The sequence below is a fragment of the Pseudophryne corroboree genome, chromosome 5 (genome assembly GCF_028390025.1).
Source record: "Pseudophryne corroboree isolate aPseCor3 chromosome 5, aPseCor3.hap2, whole genome shotgun sequence".
NCBI lineage: Eukaryota > Metazoa > Chordata > Amphibia > Anura > Myobatrachidae > Pseudophryne > Pseudophryne corroboree.
This window is the reverse complement of record NC_086448.1, coordinates 788,616,683-788,641,670: the sequence shown is the minus strand read 5'-3', so window position 1 is coordinate 788,641,670 and position 24,988 is coordinate 788,616,683. Positions and strand designations below refer to the sequence as shown.

The 24,988-nt window shown below is 49.2% G+C and overlaps 1 protein-coding gene across 1 annotated transcript in view; it reads right to left on the bottom strand.

The window, feature by feature from the left end:
- Positions 1-24,988, bottom strand: part of ANKMY2 (ankyrin repeat and MYND domain containing 2) — a 102,330-nt gene that overhangs the window by 56,216 nt on the left and 21,126 nt on the right. Inside the window, exon 2 of the mRNA XM_063924412.1 lies at positions 7,080-7,144. Within this exon, the coding sequence (XP_063780482.1) occupies positions 7,080-7,144 (65 nt within the window). The remainder of the gene's footprint in view (positions 1-7,079; positions 7,145-24,988) is intronic.

Genomic DNA, 24,988 nt, shown 5'->3' with positions numbered 1-24,988 from the left:
TGTTGTTTGGTGTGAGGCCAAAAAGGCCCCAACAGAGGAATTTCAACTAGGTCGATTTCTGCACTTCCTACAAGCAGGAGTGACTATGGGCCTGAAATTAGGCTCCATTAAGGTACAGATCTCGGCTCTGTCGATTTTCTTCCAGAAAGAACTAGCTTCTCTACCTGAAGTTCAGACATTTGTAAAAGGAGTGCTGCATATTCAGCCCCGTTTGTGCCTCCAGTGGCACCTTGGGATCTCAACGTGGTGTTGAGTTTCTTAAAATCACATTGGTTTGAGCCACTAAAAACCGTGGATCTAAAATCTCACGTGAAAAGTGGTCATGTTATTGGCCTTGGTTTCGGCCAGGCGTGTATCAGAATTGGCGGCTTTGTTATATAAAAGAAAAAATTACCAAGTTGCGCTAGACAATCAAATAAAAAAGCATTTATTTTAATGCATAAAATATATTCTGATAACAACAATTCTCCCAGGGTACAATACACACTTTAAAATGACATCTCTATAACTGTAAACCTACTGCTCATTATATAACAGAAGTACAAATTAATACTCTTCCAGAGCTTAGAGCCCCAGGGATATCACTTTAAATAGGATATTAGCATCAGAAATAATTAATATCTATTAAAAGAAAAAGAAAAAGTCTGTGTTGACATACATAGACTCACTTGGTCCACATGAATACTGGACAGTTCTGATCAGTAATAACTGTGAGCTTGATCCAATGATCCTGTAGTAGACCGGAAAAAAATGTAGAAACTCACGTAGTTGATACTGTGAGCAATTGCATAATTAGGTAAGCCACTGGCCGCTGTGACAAGTCACTTGGAGCCTCATCCAGCTTTATTCTGTGTGAGAGATCAGCTATCTTTATCATTGCTACTACGGTATACCACTGATTACGGAACAACCGCCGCCTGAGTGTTTATCCACCTTCTACATACACTGGCAATTGTAGGGAGGCTCAATCGGAGCTGCCCGTGGGAGCACAGGTCAGCCGCCTGCTGTTGAGAGCCCATACGTTGTGCCACGCAAGGTAGCAGCCAACCGTCCAGATATTGCAGCCGCGTGTCAGCTATACACAGCCGCATACTTATCCAGTCCGGCGGTCACTTCAGGTACGGCTCTCCACTCCCCGTGCAGGGGCCAGCGGCTGACCGCAACATCGCTCCGGGCTCTCCCCCTTGTCACAGCGGCCAGTGGCTTACCTAATTATGCAATTGCTCACAGTATCAACTACGTGAGTTTCTACATTTTTTTCCGGTCTACTACAGGATCATTGGATCAAGCTCACAGTTATTACTGATCAGAACTGTCCAGTATTCATGTGGACCAAGTGAGTCTATGTATGTCAACACAGACTTTTTCTTTTTCTTTTAATAGATATTAATTATTTCTGATGCTAATATCCTATTTAAAGTGATATCCCTGGGGCTCTAAGCTCTGGAAGAGTATTAATTTGTACTTCTGTTATATAATGAGCAGTAGGTTTACAGTTATAGAGATGTCATTTTAAAGTGTGTATTGTACCCCGGGAGAATTGTTGTTATCAGAATATATTTTATGCATTAAAATAAATGCTTTTTTATTTGATTGTCTAGCGCAACTTGGTAATTTTTTCTATTTAAGTGTTCTTTTGGGGATTGGCATTCCCTTCCCAAGCTGCTGCTGATAATCATTAATACACCACCACTCACTGAGCGCTCAGCTAATTTTCCCCTCCTTGTTATATAAAAGCCCTTATCTGATTTTCCATATGGATAGGGCAGAGTTGAGGACTCGTCCCCAGTTTCTCCCTAAGGTGGTATCAGCTTTTCACTTGAACCAACCTATTGTAGTGCCTGTGGCTACTAGGGACTTGGAGGATTCCAAGTTACTGGACGTAGTCAGGGCCTTGAAAATTTATGTTTCCAGGACGGCTGGAGTCAGGAAAACTGACTCGCTGTTTATCCTGTATGCACCCAACAAACTGGGTGCTCCTGCTTCTAAGCAGACTATTGCTCGCTGAATTTGTAGCACAATTCAGCTGGCGCATTCTGCGGCTGGACTGCCGCATCCTAAATCAGTAAAAGCCCACTCCACGAGGAAAGTGGGCTCATCTTGGGCGGCTGCCCGAGGGGTCTCGGCTTTACAACTTGCCGAGCTGCTACTTGGTCAGGGGCAAACACGTTTGCTAAATTCTAAAAAAATTGATACCCTGGCTGAGGAGGACCTGGAGTTCTCTCATTCGGTGCTGCAGAGTCATCCGCACTCTCCCGCCCGTTTGGGAGCTTTGGTATAATCCCCATGGTCCTTTCGGAGTTCCCAGCATCCACTAGGACGTCAGAGAAAATAAGATTTTACTCACCGGTAAATCTATTTCTCGTAGTCCGTAGTGGATGCTGGGCGCCCATCCCAAGTGCGGATAGTCTGCAATACTTGTACATAGTTATTGTTAACTAAAGGGTTATTGTTGAGCCATCTGTTGAGAGGCTCAGTTGTTTTCATACTGTAAACTGGGTATAGTATCACGAGTTATACGGTGTGATTGGTGTGACTGGTATGAGTCTTACCCGGGATTCAAAATCCTTCCTTATTATGTCAGCTCCTCCGGGCACAGTGTCCTAACTGAGGCTTGGAGGAGGGTCATAGTGGGAGGAGCCAGTGCACACCAGGTGACCTAAAGCTTTCTTTAGTTGTGCCCAGTCTCCTGCGGAGCCGCTATTCCCCATGGTCCTTTCGGAGTTTCCCGCATCCACTACGGACTACGAGAAATAGATTTACCGGTGAGTAAAATCTTATTTTACTTTGAATACGTCAGCAGCTCCCTTAAAGAAGCCCCCCACAGTCTCCGAATACCTCAGCCTCCACTCCTGCCGGCAGATATAAAGGGACTAACACCCTGGAGAAGCCTGAATTACAGCACTTCGGGGCTGATTGAGAGTTGGACGCTAATGTCATCATCACCAGTACATCATTGTGCGCAGCGGCTGTGCGATAATATGCAAAAGCCGCAGGAGGCGTCAAGTGTCAAAAACGGCCACTGCCGGCTTCTCAGATCCACCGCCTGCCTCAAAAGACGCAGCATCTGGTCACCATTGCAACCACCAGGGAGGCATCGGTCATCTGAATAACCTTAAGGTTACCAAGAATGGCCACCACAATTCCGCTGGTGAGGCCAGTACACATTCGTCGGCAGACACAGCCACTGGCTTTGCCACGCCCAGAAAATGTCACCGTCCCAAAACGCCAGCTACAGCTCAATCATCCCTTTAATTCTGGACACATATTACACAGGTTCTGCAGCTGGCTGACTTCAAGACTCCATTTCTCCTGGTTTTAATCAGCCGCAGAACCTGTGTAATTAATATGTGTCCAGAATTAAAGGGATGAGGTGGTAACCCTACAGACATCTCATTACATTGATGTTCTGTAAATCTCTGACTAGGGGGGACATGTACTAAGCAGTGATAAAAGTGGAGAAGTGAGCCAGTGGAGAAGTTGCCCATGGCAACCAATCAGCTGCTCTTTACATTTTTATAGTATGCAAATTATAAATGTTACGTCGATGCCGATTGGTTGCCGTGGGCAACTTCTCCACTGGCTCACTTCTCCACTTTTATCACTGCTTAGTACATGTCCCCCTAAGGTCCTTAGGCGGAGATACACTAAGCAGTAAAAAGAGTGGAGAAGTGAGCAAGTGGAGAAGTTGCCCACGGCGACCAATCAGCTGCTCTGTATAATTTTATAGTATGCAACTTCAATGCTGATTGGTTGCCGTGGGCAACTTCTCCAGGCTTTTCGCTCCCTTAGTGCATTGTTCTCACTTCCTGCACATCTGTCATGGACCAGTCAGAGTTACTAATACCTGGAGAAGTTGATGTGGATGCATTGTATCGAGCCCCAGAGAACACAGGGTTATACGTTCCAGCAGGGGTAGGTTACTAGGTAGCTGACATGGGCAGGAAGAGGACGTTTTCAGTTTATACTGGAAGCTTTACCCCAAGGCCAGAAGAGAAAGGAAAGACCCCAGGGTAGGGTTGGTGGCCTCTCTGTTTTGCAGGCCACCCCACTCACCTGTCATGGACCCTACAATGACCAGGCTGGAGGTGGTTCTGGATATGGCAGGCGAATACCATGCTCCTGTATTAGCGTAATACAGCCATGGCTGACTAGCGCTAAGATTGAAGATGTTGAGAGGGTGGTATTAAGCACATTTATTCTTTTACAGCACACTAAGCATAAGAACTGCCCACTTATACAACGTGACGGGTGTGACGCGTGTTATTACATTACTGTGAGAGCCCCGGCAAATGCACTTCTTTGCTGCTGTGCAAATGCAGTTTCTAAACATTTCCCTTTACAAAGTATAAAAGTCAGAACCGTACTATCCATCCTTTTATCGCATTACAATTATTATGCTCTGCACTGCTCACATATACTGCAACCCTGCTTCCAGACTACAGCAAGGTCTTCATTCTGTCTAACCCCTCCAGTGCAAGAGTCTGTGTCTCTTCATCTTGTTCTGCAGCCCTATGCAGCAATGGAGCTCATTCGTGCTTCATACATTAGGTCCCTGATCAGCGTCAGAACAGAAGTTAGAGATCAGGAATGGATCCAGGAACATCAGGCTAGCTACATAAGGCTATTTATCAAAGGTGTCCGACTGTAAGGAGCTGCCTGACTTCTCAGAGGTTACACAGGGGTTTCTGCAGTGCTCTAACTGATGCAGGTCATGCACTACATATGCCAGATTCAGGCATTGCCACTGTACAGGGGCTGTACTGCCCCCTTCCCTCTGCCCACACCTTGTTGCTCAGTGTCTCTGCCATATCTGTCCCTCCGCCCACACCTTGCTGCTCAGTGTCTCTGCCATATCTGTCCCTCCGCCCACACCTTGTTGCTCAGTGTCTCTGCCATATCTGTCCCTCCGCCCACACCTTGTTGCTCAGTGTCTCTGCCATATCTGTCCCTCCGCCCACACCTTGTTGCTCAGTGTCTCTGCCATATCTGTCCCTCCGCCCACACCTTGTTGCTCAGTGTCTCTGCCATATCTGTCCCTCCGCCCACACCTTGTTGCTCAGTGTCTCTGCCATATCTGTCCCTCCGCCCACACCTTGTTGCTCGGTGTCTCTGCAATATCTGCTTCCAGTGATAGCGTGTGGGGGTCCGTTGTTCCAGAGCACAGCCCAGGTAATAGAATAATGATATTAGGCCCTTTGGGAAGGCCAGGCATAGGCAGGAGAGGACACTCCCCACATGATACAGACTCAAAGTGGGACACACACACACGTTTCTGCACATGTCCAGAAAATTGTCCGTTGTGAGGGTCTGACGCTTACAGTAGTGGGATGGGGAGGGGTGATGTAATTTAGGGCGAGTACAGGAAGGGCATGTTTGCATAATTAAATGCACAATGATGATAATGCTGGGCGCTAGCACTAGCTATCCCACTGATTGGCTAATGCCCAACGGACCGATGCTCTCTCCATATCTCTTGCTTAGAATGCATTTTCGCTGCACACTAGAGAAGGGGAGAAGTTTCTGCTGCATTAGTTATTCTGAAGACTAATAGCAAAAGGGTATTTTGCAAGCAAAACAAATGTTTTTTGTTTGTTTTTTTCTGAAGGGTGAGATAGGCCTGGAGTAAAACTGGCATACGCTACTGGTGCAGAACTGCAAAACATCTTGTGATGGCTATACACACACACACACACACTAGACCAGGGGTGGCCAAACAGTCGATCGCGATCCTCCGCCCAGCCACCCGAAGCCGCGCCTCTCCTGCCTGCCGCCCTGCCCCTCTGTCTGGTCTCCGGCAGTGACGACGGAGTGTATAGCTCAAATCAGGCGCCAGTTCGTTAGCCAATGAGAGCTCGCGGACTGGCGCCTGATTTGAGACATACACGCTGCCGTCACCGCCGGAGATCAGACTGAAAAGCAGGGCGGAGGGCAGGAGAAGTGCACGCTGCGCTCACCAAACAGCAATGGTGAGCTATACTATGGGGGCATATCTGGCATTGTGGGCACATGGCTCAGTGGGGACATATGTGGCACTGTGAGGGCATATCTGGCTATGCGGGCACATGGCACTGTGGGGGCATGTGTGGCACTGTGGGGGCATATCTGTATCTGGCACTGTGGGGGCATATCTGGCACTGTGGGGGCATATCTGGCACTGAGGGGGCATATCTGGCACTGTGGGGGCATATGTGTTTGAGGTTTTTACATGTGGGGGCCAATGTGTTATTTCGTGTGAGGCAGTCATTACACACTGTGCAGCAAGGCTACGTCCCTTTTTTTTGTTATACCACGCCCCTTTTTTTGCACGCACGCCTGTGGCGCGCGCTATTATGCCTCCTGGGTAGATCACAAAAGCTTTTTAGCTTTCAAAGTAGATCGCCGACTCCAAAAGTCTGGCCACCCCTGCACTAGACATTATTAGTTGCCGTTATCTTGCCGCAGGAATACTGCTCCTGAACCCACATCTCCAATATCAGCAAGGGTGTCTGGGAACAGTAACCTGTGCAAAGTGCAGCGAGCCATACGAGGGGACATGGTGCACTAACTGGGATTTCCGGTCACCGTACGGTGAAAACTACACCAAAAAAAAAAAAAAAAAAACATAAAAAACCTCATGGCAATCTTTTGACCTGTCGACCTACAGACACTGTCGATCTAGCATCCCTGTCGAACTGGTTACTGTCGACCAATAGTGGTCAACCTAGTTACCGTCGACCCTCCATACCACAGCCATCAGCAAGTTTGGTATATTTACTGTGGTGTAAATTCGGGACTACACGCCCCAATCCCGAGCCACACGCTGACTGCAATTTACAGAACATATATGGAATAACCGCCCCACAGGTTCTGAGTATTAGCAAATCTAATGAATGCAGTAAGAGTGAAAGACAAGAGCGTATCAATACGACTGCGTCACAGTACAAATAAACTGCAAACAAAGTAAATCAAATAAAAACAGAAATGAAGCAACTTTAGTTTACTGACCAATCCCATCAATGAGCCTTATAAGTCTCAATGTCACACCCTGAGGCGCTATCCGCCCCACTGTGCATAGTGATAATACAGGAGACTCTTACCTCATCCAGACAGTTCACCCGGACATCTTTACTACCCAGTAGGCTCACTGCTTCTTGCACATTGCCTGTCGGAGGGAACAAACAGACAATCAATAACCGGTTTTAGTTTTTTATCTTTATAGATACTGGCGCGACCTTTTATCAGATTTAAAAGAATTTTTGTTTTTTAAGTATTTACATGTAATAGATCCAAAAAGTCAAATAAATAAATGATCTATACGGTTTAATTCAATGTTTCGGTAAGCAGCATTGGGGTAAATTTATACCGCCAATGCCGAATCCCACCCGGGAATTGGAAACGGGTCCTTCTCGGGTGGGATCTGGCATTGGACTTCATTGCTGGCTTCCTGACACGGCAATATGCCGGGCCGGTTGCCAAAAAGGCAGGGAGGGGGGAGGAGCCTGGGGCAGAGGCAGCACTGGTGGATGAGCTCATCTCAGCGCCGCCTTTTTCCTATATAGTGAAGGGAAGAGTCCCGGGAGCCCGCTCACGCTGCCACTGACCCGGTATTCAACCCGGGAATAACACTGCTTTATTCCTGGGTTGAATTACCGGGTCAAGCGACCGAGAAATTCGACCATAGCCCTTTCACACCGCACCCCGAACCGTGTCGACCCAGCAATACGTCGGGGCGACACCGGGCTATTTGTGCGGTGTGAAAGCGGTATTACTAAGGTGGGAATTTTTTTTAATTTTTTTTTAGAACTGGTGATGTTCTATTTACTCCCCCCTAGTAAATTTACCCCATTGTGTTTATCAGTCGCACGGCAGTATTATGGGCCTGATTCAGCACGACTACAACTCCTTTCACTAGCATGCGGGTGGCTGCTCAGCACAGGACAAGGCCGCCCCGCGTGCCGGTTCCTCCCCCGCGCTGAAATGCGAGCGATTCGCTAAACAGCGAAGTGCTTGCCTCTTTAGTATATCCCCCCTGCCTTCGCAACCTCGCCCCGTCTCCACCCCCCCCTCAGGCACTATGGGGGACATGTACTAAGCAGTGATAAAAGTGGAGAAGTGAGCCAGTGGAGTAGTTGCCCATGGCAACCAATAAACACGGATGTAACATTTATCATTTGCATACTATAAAAGTATACAGAGCAACTGATTGGTTGCCATGGGCAACTTCTCCACTTTTATCACTGCTTAGTACATGACCCCTAAGACTGCGACGTTTAAGTCCTCGTGCATGCTCTCAGAGGTGTGTGCGCATGCGCAGAAGTCTGTGATTTCCGCACTTTTACAAATGAAGCTGAATCATCCCCTTTGTTTTTCTGTTTTTCCATCTGGGAATAAAATATTTTTATAGGGTTAACAGGGTTTACGCAGCGCACGTGAAATCTGCGAGGCACAGTAAGCCCCACTTGACATAATTAAAGATAAATTGTGCAGTGATTATAGCCAGGCAGACAGAAGGTGGATAATTCTGCTACTGGTGTAATTGGGGAAATGGCAGACTGGTTCCTGATCAAGCTTCTATTTGCAAACACGGTTTTATACAAGCACATACAGTATTATCTCTCTTCACTGTCACATTCTCCTGACCCCAGGCCAATATTGCTGTGTGACTATATCATACAGCCCAGCAGGAGCCTCTGCGAACTGGCTTCACCGATACGCAATATGTAGCACCTGTACCTGTGTATAAAGGCCTATTTCCATATGGAGTGTTAGGCCCGTGAGCAGGGCCCTCCGACCTCTCTGTCTGATATTACCCAGTCTTGTTCTATTACTGTTTGTTCCCAACTGTAAAGCGCAATGGAATTTGCTGGTGCTGTATAAGTAACTAATAATAATTTTACTGCCCTAACATAAACCTCCTGATATAAGCATCACGTTACATAAGAAGAATACAAAAAACACTAACAGTACAATTTATATATAATTGGCAATGTGTTTCTTTTAGGAGTTCGATGGTGTAATCGACCCGAGTCGTGCTCCTGTGCTTCCGGCCCTAGTGGTGTTCCTGCCAGCCCTAGTGGTGTTCCTGCAGCCATCTACGTGCGATTTCTAGATAAGCGTAAGAATTTGCACTGGCACGAGCTGTAGCCTTGATCTCATGTGCAGACTGTAAATTCTTTGCCATAGAGACTACGCGGGGCAAATTATTCAGCGGGGCCATAGTGCGGGCTTTTTCAACCAGTGCGCCATGGCACACTAGTGTGCCGCGACCAGTTGCAAGGTGTGCCGCGGAGAGAGCAGCTTCCTGCACCTTCAGAGTGAACTGTTGGCCCGGGCGACATATGCCTTGAAGACGCGGCAGGGTGGCTTCATAGGTCACGGCCGCCACTTCTCACCACCCAGCCAGTCCACCCACCCGCATACACATCCTCCAGTTCCCGACTGCATACACAGCTTTCCTTGCCCACCCACATCCACACCTGCCCGACCGCCTGCTGCTCAGTATTCACAGCACTCCACTTTGAACACCCCCCCAGCCCCCCCCCCCCCCCCCCCCACTGAGGAACAGGGAGGACAGCCAACCAGTAGGGGCTAATATTTGTTATTTTTTTTTCTCCTGTGGGTAACAATAGGATTTATGTGGGGAGAATAAGGATTTATGGGGGGAACAAGGTGAATAATTCATGTAGGGAGCAACATGATTTATGTGGGGAGAAATGTGATTGTTTTTTGTGTGTAGGCCAATGTAGGTGTTGATTTTTTTTTTTTTTACTATGAGGGCCAATGTGTGTTTTTTGTTTTTTTTTTCTGTGAAGAACTGATGGTGTGCCTTGGCAATTTTAAAAATAAGAATTTACTCACCGGTAATTCTATTTCTCGTAGTCCGTAGTGGATGCTGGGAACTCCGTAAGGACCATGGGGAATAGATGGGCTCCGCAGGAGACTGGGCACTCTAAAATAAATATTAGGTACTATCTGGTGTGCACTGGCTCCTCCCTCTATGACCCTCCTCCAGACCTCAGTTAGGGAAACTGTGCCCGGAAGAGCTGACATTACTAGGAAAAGATTTGGAATCCAGGGTAAGACTCATACCAGCCACACCAATCACACCGTATAACTTGTGATAACTATATCCAGTTAACAGTATGAACAATAACTGAGCCTCGTTCAATGGATGGCTCATAACAATAACCCTTAAGTTAAGCAATAACTATATACATGTTTTGCAGAGAGTCCGCAGTTGGGACGGGCGCCCAGCATCCACTACGGACTACGAGAAATAGAATTACCGGTGAGTAAATTCTTATTTTCTCTGACGTCCTAGTGGATGCTGGGTACTCCGTAAGGACCATGGGGATTATACCAAAGCTCCCAAACGGGCGGGAGAGTGCGGATGACTCTGCAGCACCGAATGAGCAAACACAAGGTCCTCCTCAGCCAGGGTATCAAACTTGTAGAATTTAGCAAATGTGTTTGAACCCGACCAAGTAGCAGCTCGGCAAAGCTGTAAAGCCGGGACCCCTCGGGCAGCCGCCCAAGAAGAGCCCACCTTCCTCGTGGAATGGGCATTTACTGATTTAGGATGTGGCAATCCTGCCGCAGAATGAGCTTGCTGAATCGTGTTACAGATCCAGCACGCAATAGTTTGCTTTGAAGCAGGAGCACCCAGCTTGTTGGGCGCATGCAGGATAAACAGAGAGTCAGTTTTCCTGACTTCAGCCGTCCTGGCTACATAGATCTTCAAAGCCCTGACTACATCAACTAACTTGGAGTCCTCCAAGTCCCGAGTAGCCGCAGGTACCACAATAGGTTGGTTCAAATGAAACGCTGATACCACCTTTGGGAGAAATTGGGGACCAGTCCTCAATTCTGCCCTGTCCATATGGAAGATCAGATAAGGGCTTTCACATGACAAAGCCGCCAATTCTGACACACGCCTAGCCGAAGCTAAGGCCAATAGCGACCACTTTCCACGTGAGATACTTCAGCTCCACAGTCCTAAGTGGCTCAAACCAGTTGGATTTCAGGAAATCCAACACAACGTTAAGATCCCAAGGTGCCACTGGAGGCACAAAAGGGGGCTGAATATGCAGCACTCCCTTAACACACGTCTGAACTTCAGGCAGTGAAGCCAGTTCTTTTTAAAAGAAAATAGATAGGGCCGAAATCTGGACCTTTATGGACCTCAATTTTAGGCCCATAGTCACTCCTGACTGTAGGAAGTGCAGAAATCGACCCAGCTGGAATTCCTCTGTTGGGGCCTTCCTGGCCTCACACCAAGCAACATATTTCCGCCATATGCGGTGATAATGCTTTGCTGTCACATCCTTTCTAGCTTTTATCAGCGTAGGAATCACTTCATCTGGAATGACCTTTTCCGCTAGGATCCAGCGTTCAACCGCCATGCCGTCAAACGCAGCAAGTCTTGGAACAGACAGGGCCCCTGCTGTAACAGGTCCTGTCTGAGAGGCAGAGGCCATGGGTCCTCTGAGATCATTTCCTGTAGTTCCGGGTACCAAGTTCTTCTTGGCCAATCCGGAACGATGAGTACTGTTCTTACTCCTCTCTTTCTTACTATCCTCAGTATCTTGGGTATGAGAGGAAGAGGAGGGAACACATAAACCGACTGGTACACCCACGGTGTCACTAGTGCGTCCACAGCTATCGCCTGAGGGTCCCTTGACCTGGCGCAATATCTTTTTAGCTTTTTGTTGAGGCGGGACGCCATCATGTCCACCTGTGGCAGTTCCCAACGATTTACAATCTGTGTGAAGACTTCTGGATGAAGTCCCTACTCTCCCGGGTGGAGGTCGTGCCTGCTGAGGAAATCTGCTTCCCAGTTGTCCACTCCCGGAATGAACACTGCTGACAGTGCTAGCACGTGATTCTCCGCCCATCGAAGAATCCTTGTGGCTTCTGCCATCGCCATCCTGCTTCTTGTGCCGCCCTGGCAGTTTACATGGGCGACCGCCGTGATGTTGTCTGACTGAATCAGCACTGGTTGGTTTTGAAGCAGGAGCTCCGCTTGACTCAGGGCGTTGTAAATGGCCCTTAGTTCCAGTATATTTATGTGTAGTGAAGTCTCCTGACCTGACCACTGTCCCTGGAAGTTTCTTCCCTGAGTGACTGCCCCCCATCCTCGGAGGCTTGCATCCGTGGTCACCAGGACCCAATCCTGTATGCCGAATCTGCGGCCCTCGAGAAGATGAGCACTCTGCAGCCACCACAGCAGAGACACCCTGGCCCTCGGGGACAGGGTGATCAACCGATGCATCCGAAGATGCGATCCGGACCATTTGTCTAACAGATCCCACTGAAAGATCCTTGCATGGAACCTGCCGAAGGGAATTGCTTCATAAGAAGCCACCATCTTTCCCAGGACTCGCGTGCAATGATGCACAGACACCTGTTTTGGTTTCAGGAGGTCCCTGACCAGAGATGACAATTCCTGGGCCTTCTCCACCGGGAGAAACACCTTTTTCTTTTCTGTGTCCAGAATCATGCCCAGGAAAAGCAGATGCGTCGCAGGAATCAGCTGCGACTTTGGGATATTCAGAATCCAGCTATGCTGTTGCAACAACTCCTGAGAGAGTGCTACGCTGACCAACAACTGCTCTCTGGACCTCGCCTTTATAAGGAGATCGTCCAAGTACGGGATAATTATAACTCCTTTCTTCCGAAGGAGTATCATCATTTCGGCCATTACCTTGGTAATGGCCGTGGACAGGCCAAACGGCAACGTCTGGAATTGGTAATGACAGTCCTGTACCACAAACCTGAGGTACTCCTGATGAGGTGGGTAAATGGGGACATGCAAGTAAGCATCCTTGATGTCCAGCGACACCATAAAATCCCCCTCTTCCAGGCTTGCAATCACCGCTCTGAGCGATTCCATTTTGAACTTGAACTTCCTTATATAAGTGTTCAAGGATTTTAAATTCAGAATGGGTCTCACCGAACCGTTTGGTTTCGGTACCACAAACATTGTGGAATAGTAACCCCGTCCCTGTTGAAGAAGGAGGGGAACCTTGAGTATCACCTGCTGGAGGTATAGCTTGTGAATTGCCGCCAGTACTACCTCCCTTTCCCTGGGAGCAGCTGGCAAGGCTGATTTGAGGTAACGGCGAGGGGGAGTCGCCTCGAACTCCAGCTTGTATCCCTGAGAGACAATTTGTACAGCCCAGAGATCCACCTGTGAGCGAGCCCACTGGTTGCTGAAGTTTCGGAGACGCGCCCCCACCGCACCTGGTTCCGCCTGTGGAGCCCCAGCGTCATGCGGTGGACTTAATGGAAGCAGGGGAGGATTTTTGTTCCTGGGAACTGGCTGCCTGGTGCAGCTTCTTTCCTCTACCCCTGCCTCTGGGCAGAAAGGATGCGCCTCTGACCCGCTTGCCTTTCTGAGGCCGAAAGGACTGTACATAATGATACGGTGCTTTCTTAGGCTGTGAGGGAACCTGAGGTAAAAAAAAGTCGACTTCCCAGCTGTTGCTGTGGATACGAGGTCCGAGAGACTGTCCCCAAACAATTCCTCACCCTTATAAAAGGCAAAACCTCCATGTGTTTTTTAGAATCAGCATCACCTGTCCACTGCCGAGTCCATAATACTCTCCTGGCAGAAATGGACATTGCATTAATTCTAGATGCCAGCAGGCAAATGTCCCTCTGGGCATCCCGCATATATAAGACGACTTCTTTTATATGTTCTATGGTTAGCAAAATAGTATCCCTGTCGAGGGAATCAATGTTGTCTGACAGGGTATCAGTCCATGCTGCTGCAGCACTACACATCCATGCTGAAGCAATAGCTGGTCTCAGTATAGTACCCGAGTGTGTATACACAGACTTCAGGATAGCTTCCTGCTTTCTATCCGCAGGCTCCTTTAGGGCGGCCGTATCCTGAGACGGCAATGCCACCTTTTTTGATAAGCGTGTGAGCGCCTTGTCCACCCTAGGGGATGTTTCCCAACGTAACCTGTCCGTTGGCGGGAAAGGGTACGCCATCAGTAACCTCTTAGAAATCACTAGTTTCTTATCAGGGGAACTCCACGCTTCTTCACACAATTCATTTAATTAATCAGATGGGGGAAAAGTCACTGGCTGCTTTTTCTCCCCAAACATAATACCCTTCTTGGTAGTAACCGGGTTAACATCAGAAATGTGCAATACATTTTTCATTGCAGTAATCATGTATCGGATGGCCTTTGTAGACTGTACATTTGTCTCATCCTCATCTACACTAGAGTCAGACTCCGTGTCGACATCTGTGTTTACCATGAGCCCCTGATGGCCTCTGAGACGCCTGGGCAGGCGCGGGCTGAGATCCCGGCTGTCCCAAGGCTGCTGCGTCATCGAACCTTTTATGTAAGGAGTTGACACTGTCTTTTAAGACCTTCCACATATCCATCCAATCCGGTGTCGGCCCTGTCGGGGGTGACACCACACTTATCTGCCCTTGCTCCGCCTCCACGTAACCCTCCTCCTCAAACATGTCGACACAGCCGTACCGACACACCGCACACACACACAGGGAATGCTCTGACTGAGGACAGGACCCCACAAAGTCCTTTGGGGAGACAGAGAGAGAGTATGCCAGCACACACCACAGCGCTATATAACACAGGGATTTACACTATAATAAGTGATTTTTCCCAATAGCTGCTTATTATCCACTTTGCGCCTAAATTTATGTGCCCCCCCTCTCTTTTTTACCCTTCTTGTACAGGATACTGCAGGGGAGAGCCTGGGGAGCGTCCTTCCAGCGGAGCTGTGAAGAGAAAATGGCGCTGGTGTGCTGAGGAAGAAGGCCCCGCCCCCTCAGCGGCGGGCTTCTCCCGCATTTTGTATAACTTAATGGCGGAGTTTATTACACATATACAGTTTTCCAGACTGTATTATGTGTATTTAGTGCCAAAAGGTAATCTAATTGCCCCCCCCAGCGCCCTGCACCCAACAGTGACCGGAGTGTGTGGTGTGCTGTGGGAGCAATGGCGCACAGCTGCGGTGCTGTGCGCTACCTTAATGAAGACAGGAGTCTTCAGCTGCCGTTTTCGACGTTCTCTTCTGTCTTCTGGCTCTGCAAGGGGGACGGCGGCGCGGCTCCGGGAACGGACGATCGAGGTCAGGCCCTGTGTTCGAACCCTCTGGAGCGAATGGTGTCCAGTAGCCTAAGAAGCACAAGCTAGCTGCAAGCAGGTAGGTTTGCTTCTCTCCCCTCAGTCCCACGTAGCAGCGAGTCTGTTGCCAGCAGATCTCACTGAAAATAAAAAAACCTAACAAATACTTTAATTTTCTAGCAAGCTCAGGAGAGCCCACTAGGAGCACCCAGCTCTGGCCGGGCACAGATTCTAACTGAGGTCTGGAGGAGGGGCATAGAGGGAGGAGCCAGTGCACACCAGATAGTACCTAATCTTTCTTTTAGAGTGCCCAGTCTCCTGCTGAGCCCGTCTATTCCCCATGGTCCTTACGGAGTTCCCAGCATCCACTAGGACCTCAGAAAAAAATAAGAATTTACTTACCGATAATTCTATTTCTCGTAGTCCGTAGTGGATGCTGGGAACTCCGTAAGGACCATGGGGAATAGCGGCTCCGCAGGAGACTGGGCACAAAAGTAAAGCTTTAGGACTACCTGGTGTGCACTGGCTCCTCCCCCTATGACCCTCCTCCAAGCCTCAGTTAGGATACTGTGCCCGGACGAGCGTACACAATAAGGAAGGATTTTGAATCCCGGGTAAGACTCATACCAGCCACACCAATCACACCGTACAACCTGTGATCTGAACCCAGTTAACAGCATGATAACAGTGGAGCCTCTGAAAAGATGGCTCACAACAATAATAACCCGATTTTTGTAACAATAACTATGTACAAGTATTGCAGACAATCCGCACTTGGGATGGGCGCCCAGCATCCACTACGGACTACGAGAAATAGAATTATCGGTAAGTAAATTCTTATTTTCTCTGACGTCCTAGTGGATGCTGGGAACTCCGTAAGGACCATGGGGATTATACCAAAGCTCCCAAACGGGCGGGAGAGTGCGGATGACTCTGCAGCACCGAATGAGAGAACTCCAGGTCCTCCTCAGCCAGGGTATCAAATTTGTAGAATTTAGCAAACGTGTTTGCCCCTGACCAAGTAGCTGCTCGGCAAAGTTGTAAAGCCGAGACCCCTCGGGCAGCCGCCCAAGATGAGCTCACCTTCCTTGTGGAATGGGCTTTTACAGATTTTGGCTGTGGCAGGCCTGCCACAGAATGTGCAAGCTGAATTGTACTACAAATCCAACGAGCAATAGTCTGCTTAGAAGCAGGAGCACCCAGCTTGTTGGGTGCATACAGGATAAACAGCGAGTCAGATTTTCTGACTCCAGCCGTCCTGGAAACATATTTTCAGGGCCCTGACTACGTCCAGCAACTTGGAGTCCTCCAAGTCCCTAGTAGCCGCAGGTACCACAATAGGCTGGTTCAGGTGAAACGCTGAAACCACCTTAGGGAGAAATTGAGGACGAGTCCTCAATTCTGCCCTGTCTGTATGAAAAATCAGGTAAGGGCTTTTATAGGATAAAGCCGCCAATTCTGACACACGCCTGGCCGAAGCCAGGGCCAACAGCATTACCACTTTCCATGTGAGATATTTTAAGTCCACAGTGGTGAGTGGTTCAAACCAATGTGATTTTAGGAACCCCAAAACAACATTGAGATCCCAAGGTGCCACTGGAGGCACAAAAGGAGGCTGTATATGCAGTACCCCCTTGACAAACGTCTGAACTTCAGGAACTGAAGCCAGTTCTTTCTGGAAGAAAATCGACAGGGACGAAATTTGAACCTTAATGGACCCTAATTTTAGGCCCATAGACAGTCCTGTTTGCAGGAAATGCAGGAAACGACCCAGTTGAAATTCCTCTGTAGGGGCCTTCCTGGCCTCGCACCATATTTACGCCAAATACGGTGATAATGCTGTACGGTTACATCCTTCCTGGCTTTGATCAGGGTAGGGATGACTTCATCCGGAATGCCTTTTTCCTTCAGGATCCGGCGTTCAACCGCCATGCCGTCAAACGCAGCCGCGGTAAGTCTTGGAACAGACAGGGTCCCTGCTGGAGCAGGTCCCTTCTTAGAGGTAGAGGCCACGGGTCCTCTGTGAGCATCTCTTGAAGTTCCGGGTACCAAGTCCTTCTTGGCCAATCCGGAGCCACGAGTATAGTCCTTACTCCTCTCCTTCTTATGATTCTCAGTACCTTGGGTATGAGAGGTAGAGGAGGGAACACATACACTGACTGGTACACCCACGGTGTTACCAGAGCGTCCACAGCTATTGCCTGAGGGTCCCTTGACCTGGCGCAATACCTGTCTAGTTTTTTGTTGAGGCGGGACGCCATCATGTCCACCTTTGGTTTTTCCCAACGGTTCACAATCATGTGGAAGACTTCTGGGTGAAGTCCCCACTCTCCCAGGTGGAGGTCGTGTCTGCTGAGGAAGTCTGCTTCCCAGTTGTCCACTCCCGGAATGAACACTGCTGACAGTGCTATCACATGATTTTACGCCCAGCGAAGAATCCTTGCAACTTCTGCCTTTGCCCTCCTGCTTCTTGTGCCGCCCTGTCTGTTTACGTGGGCGACTGCCGTGATGTTGTCTGACTGGATCAGCACCGGCTGACCTTGAAGCAGAGGTCTTGCTAGGCTTAGAGCATTGTAGATGGCCCTTAGCTCCAGGATATTTATGTGAAGTGATGTCTCCAGGCTTGACCACAAGCCCTGGAAATTTCTTCCCTGTGTGACTGCTCCCCAGCCTCGCAGGCTGGCATCTGTGGTCACCAGGACCCAGTCCTGAATGCCGAATCTGCGGCCCTCTAGAAGATGAGCACTCTGCAACCACCACAGGAGAGACACCCTTGTCCTTGGTGACAAGAGTATCCGCTGATGCATCTGAAGATGCGACCCGGACCATTTGTCTAGCAGATCCCACTGGAAGGTTCTTGCGTGGAATCTGCCGAATGGGATTGCTTCGTAAGAAGCCACCATCTTTCCCAGGACCCTTGTGCATTGATGCACTGAGACTTGGCCTGGTTTTAGGAGATTTCTGACTAGTTCGGATAACTCCCTGGCTTTCTCCTCCGGGAGAAACACCTTTTTCTGGACTGTGTCCAGGATCATCCCTAGGAATAGAAGTCGTGTCGTCGGGATCAGCTGCGATTTTGGAATATTGAGAATCCAACCGTGCTGGCGCAGCACTATCTGAGATAGTGCTACCCCGACTTCCAACTGTTCCCTGGATCTTGCCCTTATCAGGAGATCGTCCAAGTAAGGGATAACTAAAACTCCCTTCCTTCAAAGGAGTATCATCATTTCGGCCATTACCTTGGTAAAGACCCGGGGTGCCGTGGACAATCCAAACGGCAGCGTCTGAAACTGATAGTGACAGTTCTGTACCACAAACCTGAGGTACCCTTGGTGAGAAGGGTAAATTGGGACATGTAGGTAAGCATCTTTGATGTCCAGAGACACCATATAGTCCCCTTCTTCCAGGTTTGCAATCACTGCTCTGAGTGACTCCATCTTGAATTTGAACTTTTGTATGTAAGTGTTCAAGGATTTTAGGTTTAAAATTGGTCTCACCGAGCCGTCCGGCTTCGGTACCACAAATAGTGTGGAATAGTACCCCTTTCCCTGTGTTAGGAGGGGTACCTTGATTATCACCTGCTGGGAATACAGCTTGTGAATGGCTTCCAATACTGCCTCCCTGTCTGAGGGAGACGTCGGTAAAGCCGACTTTAGAAAACGGCGAGGGGGAGACGGGCCCCCACCGTGCCTGAGTCCGCTTGTAAAGCCCCAGCGTCATGCTGAGGACTTTGCGGAGGCGGGAGAGGGCTTTTGTTCCTGGGAACTGGCTGTTTGTTGCAGCCTTTTTCCTCTCCCTCTGCCACGGGGCAGAAATGAGGCGCCTTTTGCCCGCTTGCCCTTATGGGGCCGAAAGGACTGCGCCTGATAATACGGCGTCTTCTTAGGTTGAGAAGCTACCTGGGGTAAAAATGTGGATTTTCCAGCAGTTGCCGTGGCTACCAGGTCTGATAGACCTACCCCAAATAACTCCTCCCCCTTATAAGGCAATACTTCCATGTGCCTTTTAGAATCCGCATCACCTGACCACTGCCGCATCCATAAACCTCTTCTTGCAGAAATGGACAGCGCGCTAACTCTTGAAGCCAGTCGGCAAATATCCCTCTGTGCATCACGCATATATAGAAATGCATCCTTCAAATGCTCTATAGTCAGTAATATACTGTCCCTATCTAGGGTATCAATATTTTCAGTCAGGGAATCCGACCACGCCAGGCCCGCACTGCACATCCAGGCTGAGGCGATTGCTGGTCGCAGTATAACACCTGTGTGAGTGTATATACATTTTAGGATATTCTCCAGCTTTCTATCGGCAGGTTCCTTTAGGGCGGCCGTATCAGGAGAGGGTAGTGCTACCTGTTTAGACAAGCGTGTGAGCGCTTTATCCACCCTAGGGGGTGTTTCCCAACGTGCCCTATCCTCTGGCGGGAAAGGGTACGATGCTAATAACCTTTTAGGAATTATCAGTTTTTTATCGGGGGAAGCCCACGCCTCATCACACACTTCATTTAATTCCTCGGATACAGGAAAAACTACAGGCAGTTTTTTCTCACCAAACATAATACCCTTTTTAGTGGTACTTGTATTATCAGAGATATGCAATACATTTTTCATTGCTTCAATCATGTAACGTGTGGCCCTAGTGGAAGTCACGTTTGTCTCCTCATCATCGACACTGGAGTCAGTATCCGTGTCTGTGTCTGCCATTTGAGGTAACGGGCGTTTTAAAGCCCCTGATGGCGTTTGAGACCCCTGGACAGGCACAAGCTGAGTAGCCGGCTGTCTCATGTCGTCAACTGTCTGTCGTAAAGAGCTGACACTGTCACGCAATTCCTTCCATAAGCTCATCCACTCAGGTGTCGACTTCCTAGGGGGTGACAACTCTATAATAGGCCATTGCTCCGCCGCCATCTCATTTTCCTCCTCAAACATGTCGACACAATCGTACCGACACACCGCACACACACAGGGAATGCTCTGATAGAGGACAGGACCCCACTAGCCCTTTGGGGAGACAGAGGGAGAGTATGCCAGCACACACCAGAGCGCTATATATAGACAGGAATACCACTATAAAATGTGCTTTTCCCTTTATAGCTGCTGTTAGTATTAAAACTGCGCCAAATTAGTGCCCCCCCTCTCTTTTTTACCCTTTTCTGTAGTGCAGGACTGCAGGGGAGAGTCAGGGAGACGTCCTTCCAGCGGAGCTGTGATGGAAAATGGCGCCCGTGTGCTGAGGAGATAGGCTCCGCCCCCTTCTCGGCAGCCTTTTCTCCCGCTTTTTGGTGAGTTCTGGCAGGGGTTAAAATACATCCATATAGCCCTGGGGGTTATATGTGGTGTATTTATGCCAGCCAAGGTGTTTACATTGCTGCTCAGGGCGCCCCCCCCTAGCGCCCTGCACCCTCAGTGACCGAAGTGTGAAGTGTGCCTGAGTAACAATGGCGCACAGCTGCAGTGCTGTGTGCTACCTTGTTGAAGACTGATGTCTTCTGCCGCCGATTTTTCCGGACCTCTTCTTGTTTCTGGCTCTGTAAGGGGGCCGGCGGCGCGGCTCTGGGACCGAGCTCCGAGGCTGGGCCTGTGTTCGGTCCCTCTGGAGCTAATGGTGTCCAGTAGCCTAAGAAGCCCAAGCTGGCTGCAAGCAGGCAGGTTCGCTTCTTCTCCCCTTAGTCCCTCGATGCAGTGAGCCTGTTGCCAGCAGGTCTCACTGAAAATAAAAAACCTAAAACTAAACTTTCACTAAGAAGCTCAGGAGAGCCCCTAGTGTGCACCCTTCTCGGCCGGGCACAAAAATCTAACTGAGGCTTGGAGGAGGGTCATAGGGGGAGGAGCCAGTGCACACCAGGTAGTTCTAAAGCTTTACTTTTGTGCCCAGTCTCCTGCGGAGCCGCTATTCCCCATGGTCCTTACGGAGTTCCCAGCATCCACTAGGACGTCAGAGAAATATATTTTGGTGTGCCGCGAGTAAAAAAAGGTTGAAAATCACTGCTATAGTGCGTCTCATAATAAAATGCATATCCTTGGCACTGGGCGCTCTGGTCATATGGTTGGCCTCTGGAGGGTGGGAGTCATTCTGCAGCACGTTGCCCCCCCTGCCCCTCTCAGCAGTACCATGGGGGACACTGTTCCTCTCCACCCGTGTTTTGATGAATTTGGCCTTGCTCCCATAGGTCATTGTGCTGCGTGTATCTTCATAGGCACTATCTGCTGGACTGATGTGTGCAATCATGACCATTCTGCTTTTTCCGCTCAGTGCGCCCTTTAGCAGCCAGGTCAGTTTACTGTCTCGATAGTTTATATGGCTGCCTGGTCTCTCGCGCAGTGCCATGATGCAGTTCCTGAGGGCGAGAATGGAGCGGTTGATGTAACCTCCTTCTTTCATGGTCTTGCCGCTGTTGGTAGTTTGGCTTGCCCGCTATGATCCTGCCAGGTCTACCATGTACAGGCGGCCTGTGCTCACTCCATCACTGCCTGTTTGCTTTACGGTGACCTGTAGTACGGCATGGGGGTGGTCTTCAGGTTGCCGACGGTCGGGGTCCCTGCGACCAGCATACCGGCGCCGGAATCCCGACCACCAGCAGACATTTTTTTTCGCCCTCTTGGGGGTCCACGACCCCCCCTGGAGGGAGAATACATAGCGTGGCGCCCTAAAAATATCTGTTTAAATGGACACCATAAATATCTTATAGTGTTACATGGAAATATAGCCTTTGGAAGAACAGTGTTAATAGTTGTTTGGTGGGGACCACATTGTGCTAGAAAGGGTCAGTTATTGCGGTTTTATTGTTGAAGCTGCAGCTGTTCTTGTACCACTGTGTTGCTTCGTTCCTCTGACTCATTTTGGGAGTGATTGAATATTGGCGAATGGTCTCATAGGTGCCTTGCAGGCGGTTACCGAAAAGAAACATTGCTTCTGTTTCCGGACATGCCATAGGTGTGAGCAGGGCCGGATTAACAATGGGGCTGATGGAGCTGCAGCTCCAGGCCCACCCTCCAAAATAGGCCCACGGCATCTGCAGAACTCTGTGCTGCAGTAGACAGGAAATACCATTTCCTTCAACTGCAGCCTGCAGCATCCTGGGCTCCGCCCCCTCCCCCCCTTCACCGGCGCTGATGAGTGAAATGCCGCTGGTGGCAGATATGCTTTCCCTATCATGGTGGCAGCGGCGCAGTGTAAGAACTGAAAGGCTTTCCCGGATCTCCCAGCGCCGCATAAGCACTGTGACTCGCCGCCTGCTTCGCGTCACATGACATCACAGCGGGCAGCATCACAAAGGTCCCGCTCCTCCAATACTGCTCTGAGCCTCTGCAATGAACACATCCCAGGGCTGGCCGGGCTGGCAGTCTAAGCAGCATATCCGTGAAGGCGGTCATGTCTGTCAGCTGCAGGTAGGGTGCCTGATCCACGTACCAAAGGAGTGGTGTAAAACCTGTCACCTGCTAGCTGCTGCTACTCTTATATAGTAATGTGGCATGCTGAGGTACTGTTGGTTAAAAAGTTAAAGATATTACAATTAATTAATATATATATATATTATATATATATATATATATATATATATATATATATATATATAAATAAACAAACAAAAACAAAAATGACAGCACTCTAAACCATAATACACAATGCAGCGTTGGTGCAAGGCAGTAAAACGATATATAGGCACTCGCTTTTCCAGCTCATAGGAAAAACAAAACAGCCAGCACTCACGATTTTGATGAAAAGAAGAAGAGGATTTATTCCATATCAGGATAGTGGATGTACAAACAGGCACAGCCCAACAGCTGTTTCGACACAGGTAGGTCTTCCCTGAGATCTTTGTGCCCGACCGAGCAGGGTGCAATCTAGGAGGCTCTCCTGAGCTTCTTAGAAAAAAGTTAGTTTTAGGTTTTTTATTTTCAGTGAGACCTGCTGGCAACAGGCTCACTGCATCGAGGGACTAAGGGGAGAAGAAGCGAACCTGCCTGCTTGCAGCCAGCTTGGGCTTCTTAGGCTACTGGACACCATTAGCTCCAGAGGGACCGAACACAGGCCCAGCCTCGGAGTCCGGTCCCAGAGCCGCGCTGCCGGCCCCCTTACAGAGCCAGAAGCAAGAAGAGGTCCGGAAAATCGGCGGCAGAAGACATCAGTCTTCATCAAGGTAGCGCACAGCACTGCAGCTGTGCGCCATTGCTCCTCATGCACACCACACACTCCGGTCACTGAGGGTGCAGGGCGCTGGGGGGGGGGGGCGCCCTGAGCAGCAATATAAACACCTTGGCTGGCAAAAATACATCACATATAACCCCCAGGGCTATATGGATGTATATTAACCCCTGCCAGATTCCAGAAAAAAGCGGGAGAAAGGGCCGCCGAGAAGGGGGCGGAGCCTATCTCCTCAGCACACAGGCGCCATTTTCCATCACAGCTCCGCTGGAAGGACGTCTCCCTGACTCTCCCCTGCAGTCCTGCACTACAGAAAAGGGTAAAACAAGAGAGGGGGGGCACTAATTAGGCGCAGTATAATATATACAGCAGCTATAAAGGGAAAAACACTCTGTATAGTGTTATCCCGGTATATATATAGCGCTCTGGTGTGTGCTGGCATACTCTCCCTCTGTCTCCCCAAATGGCTAGTGGGGTCCTGTCCTCTATCAGAGCATTCCCTGTGTGTGTGCTGTGTGTCGGTACGGCTGTGTCGACATGTATGAGGAGGAAAATGATGTGGAGGCGGAGCAATTGCCTGTAGTGGAGAGGTCACCCCCTAGGGGGTCGACACCTGAGTGGATGGGCTTATGGAAGGAATTACGTGAAAGTGTCAGCTATTTACAAAAGAAGTTTGATGACATGGGACAGCCGGCTTCTCAGCTTGTGCCTGTCCAGGCGTCTCAAAGGCCATCAGGGGCTCTTAAACGCCCGCTATCACAGATGGCAGATACAGACGCCGACACGGATACTGACTCCAGTGTCGACGATGAAGAGACGAATGTGACTTCCAGTAGGGCCACACGTTACATGATTGAGGCAATGAAAAATGTTTTACACATTTCTGATAGTACAAGTACCGTTAAAAAAGGGTATTATGTTTGTTGAGAAAAAACTACCTGTAGTTTTTCCTGCATCTGAGGAATTAAATGAAGTGTGTGATGAAGCGTGGGTTTCTCCCGATAAAAAAAATAAGAATTTACTTACCGATAATTCTATTTCTCATAGTCCGTAGTGGATGCTGGGAACTCCGTAAGGACCATGGGGAACAGCGGCTCCGCAGGAGACTGGGCACAAAAAGTAAAAGCTTTAGACTAGCTGGTGTGCACTGGCTCCTCCCCCTATGACCCTCCTCCAAGCCTCAGTTAAGATACTGTGCCCGGACGAGCGTACATAATAAGGAAGGATCTTAAATCCCGGGTAAGACTCATACCAGCCACACCAATCACACCGTACAACTCGTGATCTGAACCCAGTTAACAGTATGATAACCGTAGGAGCCTCTGAAAAGATGGCTTCCAACAATAAACAACCCGATTTGTTTGTAACAATAACTATATACAAGTATTGCAGACAATCCGCACTTGGGATGGGCGCCCAGCATCCACTACGGACTATGAGAAATAGAATTATCGGTAAGTAAATTCTTATTTTCTCTGACGTCCTAGTGGATGCTGGGAACTCCGTAAGGACCATGGGGATTATACCAAAGCTCCCAAACGGGCGGGAGAGTGCGGATGACTCTGCAGCACCGAATGAGAGAACTGCAGGTCCTCCTCAGCCAGGGTATCAAATTTGTAGAATTTGGCAAACGTGTTTGCCCCTGACCAAGTAGCTGCTCGGCAAAGTTGTAAAGCCGAGACCCCTCGGGCAGCCGCCCAAGATGAGCCCACCTTCCTTGTGGAATGGGCTTTTACAGATTTTGGCTG